The following is a 12,955-nucleotide window of genomic DNA, read 5'->3' on the forward strand; positions in this document are numbered from 1 at the left end:
TAGATAGATAGATAGATAGATAGATAGATAGATAGATAGATAGATAGATAGAATATAAAAGATAGATAGATAGATAGATAGATAGATAGAATATAAAAGATAGATAGATTGATAGATTGATTAGATATAAAGATTAGATAGATAGATAGATAGATAATGAGATAGATAGATACAGTAGATAAATAGAATATAAAATATAGATAGATAGATAGATAGATAGATAGATTAGATATAAAAATTAGATAGAGATATCGATAGATAGATAAATAGATAGATAGATAGATAGATAGATAGATAGAAAGATTAGATAGATAGATAGATAGATAGATAGATAGATAGATAGATAGATAGAGAGATAGATAGATAGATAGATAGATAGATAGATAGATAGAATATAAAAGATAGATAGATTGATAGATTGATTAGATATAAAGATTAGATAGATAGAGCTATTGATAGATAGATAGATAGATAGATAGATAGATAGATAGATAGATAGATAGATAATGAGATAGATAGATACAGTAGATAAATAGAATATAAAATATAGATAGATAGATAGATAGATTAGATATAAAAATTAGATAGTTAGAGATATCGATAGATAAATAGATATAAAGATTAGATAGATAGATAGATAGATAGATATAAAGATTAGATAGATAGATAGATAGATAGATAGATAGATAGATTAGATATCAAGATTAGATAGATAGAGAGATAGATAGATACAGTAGATAAATAGATAAAATATAGATAGATAGATAAAATATAAAGATTAGATAGATAGAGCTATCGATAGATAGATAAATAAAGATAGATAGATAGATAGATAGATAGATAGATAGATAGATAGATAGATAGATAGAAAGATTACAGAAGTTATGACCTTGTGTGTGTGACCAAGTCTACCCCCTTTGTGGTATTATACAATAGGTTACCACTCATTGTACATAATGTAACATAAAATAAATAATACTGTAAATGTATCCCACAATGAGACCTGTGGTAAACCACAACACAAAGCAAAGCCAGTGCACAATCCCATTCACCATGTGCTGCAGACAATAGGCACATTCAGTATGCCAGTTCAGGACAATGTTCAGGACAATGCTCAGGTCTGAGATCAGATCGGTGAAATTATTTTTTTTAATTCAATTTAATCCCAAGAATCTCTACAATTTCTAGAATGAAATCCTTGCTGGTCATCCTCCTCCAGCCACAACCCTGAAGAGCTCCTCAGCCATTGTCCTCTGGCCTGCAGTGCCCATCTATCTGATGGAAGAGGGGGCTGGGTGCTCTGGGGTTATAATGGAAGTCCTACATAAGCATTTGCTCAAAATGGCGACCAGGGTAGTGTGTTCTGCTCCCAGCCATAGGATAGAAGTGGCTGCTAGCATCTGTCTCATGGTCCTGAAGAACATACACATGTCATCGAGGCAAAGAGCAGGACATTGTATTCATTTCAGCAACCACAGCTTTCCTAAAAAGAAATATCTCTCCAGTAAATCTTAGATATGATAATCCATAGACTTCCCCCAGAACACAAGCCTTGATGGGGCTCCATTTATCATTGCTAGGCCTGGAATGGTTAATCCTGAGGTTTCCTGAGCAGCCCAATAAAATAAATCGATGTTCTCTTTTTCTTTTCTTAACCCACTTTGGATTGATTATGTTGAAAAACACTTAAAGTCCTAAGGAGATGCAATGCAGATTGGTTGCCATTAAATACTGGAGCAATAGGTTTACCTGCTAAGTAAATAGGAATGGGATGTGTGTAGTGGTGAGGGGTGAAGTAAATGATAAAATAGGGGTACAGTGATTTAGAACACAGTGTATGGTAATGAGAAGGTCTGCCTGTGGTTAAGGTACTGCAGCAATCCAAGGCATGATTAATGGTAAAGTGGCTACTTAATCCTGTTTGCTGACTGTCATATATTGTAGGTATGGCCATTTGTGGTTGGGATGGTTAATCAATGGACTGGTAGGGAGGGCTCCTCTCCCACACACAGCATTGTTTGCCCTTGTAATGTGTAGGATGTTATTGCACACAGTACATGAGGAGATGCTGAGATGAGGGAGCATGGAGCTTTCACATAGCTGGAACCAGCAGAGCCTCTAACTTAGTTAACCACTTCATTGCTGCAAGGCCCAGGAGTGAGAGCTGCTCCCCCTGGCAGGAAAAGGAGTTTTAATTAACTGCAAAATCAGGACACAATGTTGTTTTCTCAATGACACTTGTGCTGGTGCTGCATACACTTAACCTATTTTCCCTTTTCACATTTACATTTCTAGTTTTTTTGGTAGAGTTAGTTTTATTGCAGTTTCCTGTAGAAAGCTTTTTATTTGAGGCATCCTGCAATTTAAGGCCTTGTATGGATGGATAGATAGATAGATAGATAGATAGATAGATAGATAGATAGATAGATAGATAGATAGATAGATAATAGATATATACATAGATAACAGATAGATTTTAGATAGATAACATATAAATAGATAGATAGATAAATATATAGATAACAGATATATACATAGATAGATAGATAGATAGATAGATAGATAGATAGAATTTGAGATCGATAGATAGATTAATAGATGATAGATAGATAGATAGATAGATAGATAGATAGATAGATAGATAGATAATAGATATATACATAGATAACATATAGATTTTAGATAGATAGATAGATAGATAGATAGATAGGTATATAGGTATATAGGTAGATAGGTAGATAGGTAGATTGATAGATAGATAGATAGATAGATAGATAGATAGATAGATAGATAGATAGATAGATAGATAGATAATATAAATAGATAGATAACAGATAGATCGATATTAGATAGATAAATAGATTAGATAGAATCTACAGTTAGAATTTATATATAGAATAGATTACTAGAGACTGAACTAGAGACCAGCGGGACTATGGAAAACCACATATATGGTGATATGTATGATAAGCTATATTGTATTACATCATGTTGTGCCCATGTTTTATATAAATCGGGGTCTGTATGTGTGTTTAGAAAAACCGACTTTACTTATAAAACTAGTCTACCACAAATGACTTTGATATTTCCCTTCAGACACCAATGAGTCCTATAAAGCCCTATGGAAAATCCAAGAAACCATGAATTCGGCTAAACTCAGATGTACCTAGTGTCACTGGCTTTATCACTGACTTCTGTGCTACATCTATTAATAGTTGTTATTATTATTATTATTATTATTATTATTATTATTAATAATAATATACTAAAATAATAATAATAATATACTAATATAATAATAAATAATAATAATAATATACACATAACTACACACATTAGATATTTCCTGCAAGGCGCCGACACTGCTCCTCTGTCGGGTGTTGTAGGATTCCCTTGTAAACAATGGGTTACTTGGAACATCATCATCATCATCATCATCATCATGATTCCAACAATAATAAAAATAAGACACAGGAAATCCGCAGCGAGAATTGTAAATGGGTTTTATTGGGACAATACTGTACAGTGTCATCATCATCATCATTGCTGTGCTCTTCCTGCGGTTCGGGCTCCTTGCTCCTTCCCTCTGATTTCTGAGGGCTCTCAGTCTGTGTTTTCTTTCTCTGCAGAACATTAAGGGTCAGATCTTTCCTAGGAGGAGGGAATGTGATCTCTTGTCACAGCTCAGGAGTAGGAGTCGAGTTCTCCAAGCAAACAGGAATGCGTAGGAAGAGGATCACTCTGAGTACAAAATGATGAATCCTAATAATAAACTGCGGTCTCCTCATTCATCTCCACATCAGCCAATGTCCATAAATAAAATAAATCCGTTCTATCATTAATAATATTATTTATTAACCCTATGATGGGCCATACCCTGTAAACCAATTGCCACTGCGTGAAAGCCCTTAAACGCCAGAAAAACATTGGGCTCTCCTCATATTTTATTTTTCTTTTCTTTTTTTATGGTGATTGTCATTTTTTTCATTTTTTTTTTTAATTATTGTTTTTTTTTCTCTAAAATTGTTAACGCCTTGAATTTCAAATGTACATCTAATATACAAAGAATACAATGAAAGCCACAAAAAAACTATGAACCAAGCAAATAACAGATTATTGCAAACACTGGGGGGGGGGGGAATCACAGGACAGAAAAGATTCGGGATGGTATTGGTTGCATTGGAAGTAAAAAAAAAGATTTTAAAAAATGTAAAAAGAAGCATGGTCCTATACTGCAGCTTGTGTCGGGCATAATTCTGCCACCTTCTAGTTGCCTTGTCTATTGGAACAAGTACACAACAATTCAGTTATAGTTTATTCTAAATACTGCTGGAATGGAGCAAGGCAAATAATTTTTTTAAAAATTTAAAAAATGTTTCAAATGTCAGATGCCCATTGTGATTCACTACATTGTATTTGCTGCATTTATTAACCCTTTACATAAACTAGACACACCACCAGCCACAGTCACTGATCATGGGGACTAATCTCCCCTAAAGAGAGGAAATAATCATGGACTTTAAATGATTCTTCCAAGTTTTTAGAGGAGAAAAACAAAAAATCCACACATTCACATAAATACATTAAGACAAGGATAAATAATTCATGGTACAAAAAAAAAAAAAGAGCAAAGTTGAAAAGTTAAAATAATAACAATAATAATAAATAGGTGTCACATAGCTGAATGCAAATTTCAACAATTCATAAATAAAAATCTCATATGCAAGTCATTACCATTTGGTACAAAAAAATAAAAATGAAAAAATAAAAAATAAATGCATGACACTGGCTAATGCTAATCTAGACTTACCTTCAAGTACATCATTAATAGTCTATATTGTGCCTTGCTTTGCAGTTTATTGCACTGTCATGCTTAGAATACTTATAAGGTTCCTTCTCATGGACATGGAGCTTCTTCATGATGAGACCTTCCTTATAGCCGTTGGCACTCACAATAAGGATCCTAACAATGTTCTTGCAGAAAAAAATTGAGGTAATTAAAAGGAGGATTATCTTCTCTCTCTCTTTCTTTCTTCATCCCACTTGTGGTAGTTACAAATGTGTTAGCTTGGGCGCTTCTGGCATCCTTCCCTGAGTCGTATGGTGAGAAGTTAGGTCTGTGTATGTAGGATGTGGGTCACAAGGTCCATGGTGATGGTTGCCTGGAATCTGTGCAGCACAGCTGTAGTCCACACTGGCAGATGATGGGTGAGAGAGGTGACCCACATTAAACATAGGACCAGAAGCTGGCATGGAATCCACAAAGTTCCCTCCAACATAAACAGGGCTGCCTTGCAAATTGGGATTGGCAAAGCCACCGTTGCTCTGCATGGGGTGGTGCTCATACTCTGGACCAGGGTACCTTTTCTGCTGGGGCAGGCAGCTGCTCAGGGGAGCTGTGTAAGCTGCCAGGCCATACATGTTTTGCTGGGATTTGGCAAAGGATGTTGGAGATGGAGCATCATAGCTGAGGCTGTTAACAGTGGGCAGTTGGCTGGAGTATCCAATATGGCTGGAGCCACTGAGTGGGGGGCTGCGGTCTGGAGATTGCCCTGCTGGAGAGTGCATGATCCCTTTAGCTTTCTGGTCCTTTTTGTATTTCATCCTGCGGTTCTGGAACCAGATCTTGATCTGACGTTCTGTCAGGTTCAGCAGGTTGGCCATCTCCACCCTGCGTGGGCGACAGAGGTACCGGTTAAAGTGGAACTCCTTCTCCAGCTCCACCAGCTGCGCGCTGGTATAGGCTGTGCGCACTCTCTTGGACGCGGGTCCGGTCGGACTCTTCTCCTCGCAGTTGTCTCCTGGATTCAGAATCACAACAAAAACACATTAATTCCAACGAAAAAAAACAATCATTTTTACCTACATCAGCAAACGCACAAGTCCTGCACTGAGGAGGCCCCATTGTCAACCCTGCTGCTCAAGGGTTAATAGTTAACCATATGTAACCAGCAGCCATTTCATTCATTTACTAGCTGTGCGTCCAGACATATTCAGGCTTTATGTTCTAATAAAGAATATTGCATTTTGATCAATGCAATAAATAGAGAATATACTATATCCAGATCAGCGACTTCATTCTAAAATGGGACTTTTCTACTAACTGGGCACAGATCTGTGCTTAGCTTTTTATATTTGGTATATATAGACACATAGCAGATAATGGATAAATATATAGGAATAGATAGGTAGATGGATAGATAGATAGATAGATAGATAGATAGATAGATAGATAGATAGATAGATAGATAGATAGATAATGGACAAATATATAGGGACAGATAGATAGATAGATAGATAGATAGATAGATAGATAGATAGATAGATAGATAGATAGACATGAGATAGATAGATGGATAGATAATAAACATTAGATAGATAGATAGATAGATAGATAGATAGATAGATAGATAGATAGATAGATAGATAACATTAGATAGATAAATAGATAGATACAACATAGATAAAAAGACAGATAATAGACTAAATAATTAGCTAGTATTAATATTCTCTAAATGACCACAATTATTTCTTCTGCCCCACCATTCCTCACTTTTCATTTCACCTCAATACTTTCAGTTTTCTATGTGTATGGCCCCCAAAGTCAGGATTAGACTTGTTGTTTTGGGCTTTTGGCCTTTACATTATTTACATGGAAGTAATTGAGATTTCCATATACAATGCCATCTTGTTTTCTTCAAATGGCTCCAACCACATTACAATGTTGGAGGGATCTTTCACACCCTGGCCATATTATATTATCAATACATTGTATATATATATATATATATATATATATATATATATATATATATACATCCACCCAAACCATAATCTCTAGTCTGCATTATATTGGCTATGGATTATGTACCTGGAGGAGTGCTGACATTCTTCTGCTTGGCGTTTTGTCTTGATTCCTTCATCCAAGGGAATATTTGCTTGGTCATAGTAGACTGGGAAGAATTAGATGATCCAGAGGACTTGCTCTTTTTTTGTGTTGAGGTATTACCCTGGTTAGGAGAGGAGGGAGGCAGAGATGGAGCCTGGTGAGCTTGGTCATTCATATTGGTGGCTTGGCTGGCATTCTGATTAGAAGATGTCCTCATGCAGCTGCCACTAATGTCACTAGTTTTATGATTTGGGGGCCTGATTGCAGATGGTTGAATGGAACATGCTGAACCTGGATAATCATTCTCTAGAGTAGATTGGGAGTAAGGTTGATGACTGGAGCCATAACTGTATGACTCAGGCTTGGCATAGGTGTAACCCCCAAAAAGTCCAGAGTTTTCATAGTAGGCTGTCTTCTGCATCCTGCTGTCTCTCAGTGATAGGGACTCTGCACCCTTATCAATAAGCATTGACTTCTTCTGTCCAATCTTCTCAGTCTAAATGATTCGGGGGGAAAATAAAGCAGAATTTCCATAAAACTAATCAAAGCACATATTCGTTCATTCTACAACATTGCCCATTGTGGTCGAATGGGTTTCCATTTGTTTCCAGTCTACCTTCTAGATGCTCTCCACCTACACCTCTTCTGATATTTCCGTCATTACAGCATATGTAAAAAAAACATAAAATCTGTTATAGCTTGAACCTACATTATTATCTTTTCCTGATAAATTATTTATTTTACAGTAATGCCCGATTGGTGTCTCTGTAGGGCCCTGTGTTATTGTTTGCATTATGGCATGTTTCATGTGTGTATGAATTATAGCATGATGTGTGTGTGTATTTTAGCATGTATTATATGTATTACATGTCATATAGATGTGTATAGCATGTAATATATTTGTGGGACATGTATTAAATCTATGTATTGTTGCATGTACAATATATGTCTGTATTAATGCATATATTATATATTGTACGATAATGGTATGTATTATAAACGTGTGTGTTCTATGTGTGTATTATATCATGTACCATATAGGTGTGTGTTATAGCACGTATTATATGTTTGGTAAATGTATATATTAATACATGATATCTGTGTATTAATGCATGTATGATATATGTGTTATTACATCTTTTATGTGTATTATAGCATTATAGCATGTATCACATAGGTGTGTATGTGCTATAGTACGTATATGTGTGAGAAATGAGAAATATCTATCTAATGTCAGAAATGTATGTATTAATACATTATATGTGTGTGTATTATGATGTGTATTATAAATATGTATTATATATGTGTATTATATCTTTTGTTATGTAGGTGCATTTGTTGCAAGTATAATATGTGTTATAGTATGTACTGTTCATGTGTATGATATAGCACCAATTTTATATGTGTATTATAGCACACAGCTTCCATCGGTCTAATGGCTTGAGTCCCAATGAGCAGTTTTATTTGTGGCTTGGAGTCTCCCAATCCAAACTGGAAGCATTGCATGTACACACATTAGTGGATCAAAAGTGGACTTGCTTGGGGTATTAATATTCCTCTCTGTTTCTTTCAACATCTGCTCTCTCCAGTGTGATCAAACACATATAAATTCCCAGATGAGAGTATGCACTGAAATATTTCTCAGTGCCCAGACCTGACTTGCCTTTTAGAAAATTTGGATAAAGATTAACTTGGCCCCTGCACCATCCAGCTTGGGTGAGCTGTACATAGCTTGATGGATTGAGCTACATTCAGAACCTGAAAAACCAGCAGAGAAAACCCCTCTATGTCCATTGTAAGCCAGGCCTTGTAACGACCCAGTTAAAGTATAACTGATTCTATTCAACATCTTTCTGTTTGATCCGTTTGGGGAAAGGGGGAATGCTATGTCAGCTTTTGTGAAATTTAATTATTTGATGTCTTTTATAAGAGATCTCAGCTAAACTGCGAGTGTTGTGTATTTTCACTGCAAGGTACAAGCAAGCCTGCTTGTTGTGACAGTAATTGTTTTAATAGTAGCACCATTGCCAATATACAGAAGATTTATTATCTTGTCCATATTAGCATAACGATTGAAAGAAAATGGAAAGCAATTATACAAACAGTATAGTTTAATCACATCAAACTGTAAAGCATAATGCAAGCTCCCACTTACATTATTACTAAGCTACTTCTAGATGATATAGGGTCTAATTCGCCTTTTATTTAGTGACTATTTCAATAGAGCCAGCCAGGTTTAATTCAAATTTTTGCCTCAAAAATTAAGGCCATAGTTATTATATCATATTATTTGTACAATAATATCTAAGTGTAATATTGTGATTATCCCCAGTGGATTCTTGGTCTGCTTGGAACAACAATGAGTCAATGTAACCCTTATGGCTTGATCTGTAAGGCCATGGCTTAATATTGGGATGTATTATAAATGTGTAAATCATTGAGTGCTATCATAGATCCACTAGATATTGTGAAATAAATGAAAGTAAACTTCATTGGTGAGGGCTATGAATTGATTGCACTGGCAATGTGTTGCTATCAGCCCTGAATAGCTTCCTGCAATATTGTCTACACCACATAAACAATACACGGATTCTTGCATGGAATCATATTTAGTAACAGACTGGCTAGAGGATTATTCTTGTTCTGAAAGATCCAACTGTTACTGAACTCTGCTTGAACCTAAATAAGGAGCAATGTGCAATAAATCATTTGGACAATGGGCAAATGTTTTGTGCTTCTTCTTTACCCCAACAAGCAAAATACTGATTAAAAAGCAGAAGCCTATAGTGTATATATATATATATATATATATATATATATATATATATATATATATTTGTATAGCTATATATATATATATATATATATATATTGCTATAAACTCAACATATAGATGTAATCTGAGCAGTACAGCAATACACATAAATAACTTTCCCTCCCCTGTCCTTGGTGGGAGAATATAATTTTACAATAATCTACTCCATTTTTAAAGAGGGGTTCTTCCCTTTGCTAGGTTTAACATAGGTTGCAAGTTAAAACTCTAAACCTTTCCTCCACTGACATCTAATGATTAAAACTACCCAAATGTATGGGAAATATTTAGTATAAAAAATGTGAAATTTATTTCAAAACAAGTAGCAGGAGTCTTTTGATTATTAAACAGTCCACACACACAGAGCATATCAATGCACCTGTCATTGGGGTTTGGAGAGAAATTTATGACTGCTAGTGTTTTACTAAGGGGGGGAAAAGATCCCCGAGAAGTTTCACACATGTAAAACAGGCCAAGCGTAGGAGGAAGACAGAATAGAATCCCCTACTCCGCACATTTTTCCTTTTTAAAGGCCTGTAGAGCAGAATTATAAAAGCTGCCCTGAGCCATGAGTGTAGCTAGAACTCTGCCAGCACTTTACTAGGACACACACACAAATTGTGACCCTTTTCTCTTGGATTGCATGAAAAAATATAACTACAAATGGATAAAGTATGGGAAAAAACTTGGATTATACTTCCGGCCTCATAATGGAGTCTGACACCTTCGGCCTAAGGGATCTAATGGGATGCTCTCCATATGTAGGAGACCCCCCCAAATAGAGCAAAGGATATCACCATTACCACCGACAGAATATTCTATGATATCGTTGGAAATTTATTGGCTTTCTCTGGACCTTTATTTGCGAATATTCTTAACTGAAAAATACAATAACCGGGGATATTTTGTTTTATTGTCATTAGTATTATTGCTACTTGTATTGCTATTTGATTCTGGAGGTTGTAAAATAAGAACATTGCTTGAATGTCATTTTGAAATTGTCGCAAAGATTACAAAATTCAATGGCAATGGGGATGTAGGAGAAGATTCCTTACAGTCCCCTAAAATTCCTGCTAGCAGCCGTTTGCTGATACACCGACATGTAGACTATAGATGCTTTGTCTGGCAGTGCTCTATTGCAGCTCCACCGCTGGGTAGCCTGCAGGGCGCCTCTATAGTGGCATCATTATATCAGATTATACATCATTTATATTCAGAGAGAATTGTAGTCAGGGACTTACCTCTGCCTTCTAGGTTCAGGTCTTGTATCTGACTTTTTTCAGATGACGCCTTTTCTTCTTAGTCCTGCCAATCCCACATAAGCAGCTGCAAGATATGAGAGTTTTCAATGTATCATATCATGTAAAGTAGGTATACAGTCAATGTATGCGTGTAGAGTCACAATGTAGAATACTCAGGAAGGTGATGTAATAGGAATAGAAAATAACATGACAGATTTTTATTTGTTTCAGAATATAGGTGGTACATTTTCTGTATACATGGGTCTATGTATTTGCCACAGAAGAATACATCATGAGCCCCTGATCATAAGCTATAAAAGCTGGAACCATGCAGGGTATAGTTTAAGAAATGTATATTTTCCTTAATGTGTTGATTAAGTAGCTTTAAGGATCCCACACAAAGACAAGCTAGGCCACATAAGAGATAAATCCAGCTACCATAAGCCATTCCGATGATGACCTTTGGCTTGTATAGTAATAACTCACCCCTTAATGAACAACCAAGTGAGCACTGAGCAGTAGCTTCTAGGAGAACAGTGCTAACAACTTTCCTGCAAGTCCTCATGATCTCAGCTCAGACACCCCATGAAACCAGGTAAAGTGACTGGACAGGAGTGAGGCTTGTAGATGAGGTTCAGACAAGGACTGTGAGGCTTGTAGATGAGGTTCAGACAAGGACTGGGAGCTCTGTAGGGTTCCTACTAGAAGGCTAGTCCCATAAGGTGGGCGGAGGTCAATATTCATTTTATTATTTTTATTATAAATATTATTATTTTTGTCGATTATAGTAACCAAATGAATTCCTAGAGGCAAAGGATATAATAGGTTGGAATTCATCTGTTGCATCACCCCCAACCTCCTACATTTCAATTTCTAGTCCCTTCTGTATGGTGAGAGTGTGTATACATAAATATATTCCTGGTGGTAGAAGCTATTTCATTGTACGATTCTAATCGTATAATATACTGGCGACCACCGACATAGAAAAAAAACAAAACAAGTGTTAAAAATGAAAGTCAGTTAATTATTTTGTGTATTAATAGCCTTGTGTGGGTGTAGGTTCAGCAAAATGAAATGAAGGGGGTCTGCTCCAATGTGATTTAGCTGGACTGGTGACGGCTGCAGGGCAAACAATGGCACAGAAATGGCCACGGGTTTGTGTAAAAAAAATGTGGGATTTGTCCACCCACATACACACTGAGCATCATAACATGACATTTTGGTTGCTAAGGGCCTTTTATTTAATCAAGCGTTTTTCGGCTGATTCTTGGAAATGTGTGTAAAAATAATAATAATAATAATAATAATTTTATATATATATATATATATATATATATATATATATATATATGTATATATACACACACACACATTTCCTATATATATTATAGTAAGATCTATATTATAAGCAACAGCTATATGAATTATGAGCTGGAATTGTACAAATATACAATATACACAAAAGTGTTATCTGTCTATGTACATCTATATTGTCATATGACTGCTACTATGTATTATTATTAACAAAAAAATACAATATTTAGTCCAAATATCAAACCACAGTTGCACAATATTCCTATATTGCTTTGGAAACCCTCTACCTATAGAAATGACTGCCATTAAAGGGACTGTAAATATACATAAATCAGCTTGTCTGTTGCAAGTCCAATAGCCCAAGACACTCTGTTAATGTGGTGTTTAATCTTCCTTTGACAGAAGAAGCAAAAAGGCAAATTTATATCAATATATTTTAGTTTCTAAGAAAGTATCTTACCTATAATATATTGTCCTATGTGTGACTATATGTATCCTATGTTGGCATATTGTAACACAAAGGCGTAGGGTATGTGTAAAATTAAACAAATGCACTGTACAGTACACATATACCTTGATTAATCATGATAAAATGCTTATTTGTGCTTTCCTGTCAACCTTATGCCTAAAATAAAAAATGCTGAAAACACAATAAATCTGAGCACAAGTAAAGCTTGATAAAGGCTCCATACAAAGGCT

At 35.5% G+C, this 12,955-nt stretch overlaps 1 protein-coding gene across 13 annotated transcripts in view; it reads right to left on the bottom strand.

The window, feature by feature from the left end:
* Positions 1 to 3,486: 3,486 nt before the first annotated feature.
* HOXD3 (homeobox D3) overlaps positions 3,487 to 12,955 on the bottom strand; it is a 38,123-nt gene continuing 28,654 nt past the window's right edge. For 4 of the 13 annotated variants that reach the window (XM_040440130.1, XM_040440135.1, XM_040440134.1 and 1 more), the window contains 3 exons: positions 10,943 to 11,027; positions 6,872 to 7,385; positions 3,487 to 5,801 (listed from right to left, as the gene is read on the bottom strand). In XM_040440130.1, the coding sequence (XP_040296064.1) occupies positions 5,053 to 5,801; positions 6,872 to 7,358 (1,236 nt within the window). In that variant the 5' untranslated portion in view covers positions 7,359 to 7,385; positions 10,943 to 11,027 and the 3' untranslated portion in view covers positions 3,487 to 5,052. Of the gene's footprint in view, positions 5,802 to 6,871; positions 11,028 to 12,955 lie in introns of all 13 variants that reach the window. The other 9 variants (XM_040440129.1, XM_040440131.1, XM_040440132.1 and 6 more) reach the window with 6 other exon arrangements.

Source organism: Bufo bufo, chromosome 7 (genome assembly GCF_905171765.1).
Source record: "Bufo bufo chromosome 7, aBufBuf1.1, whole genome shotgun sequence".
Lineage (NCBI taxonomy): Eukaryota > Metazoa > Chordata > Amphibia > Anura > Bufonidae > Bufo > Bufo bufo.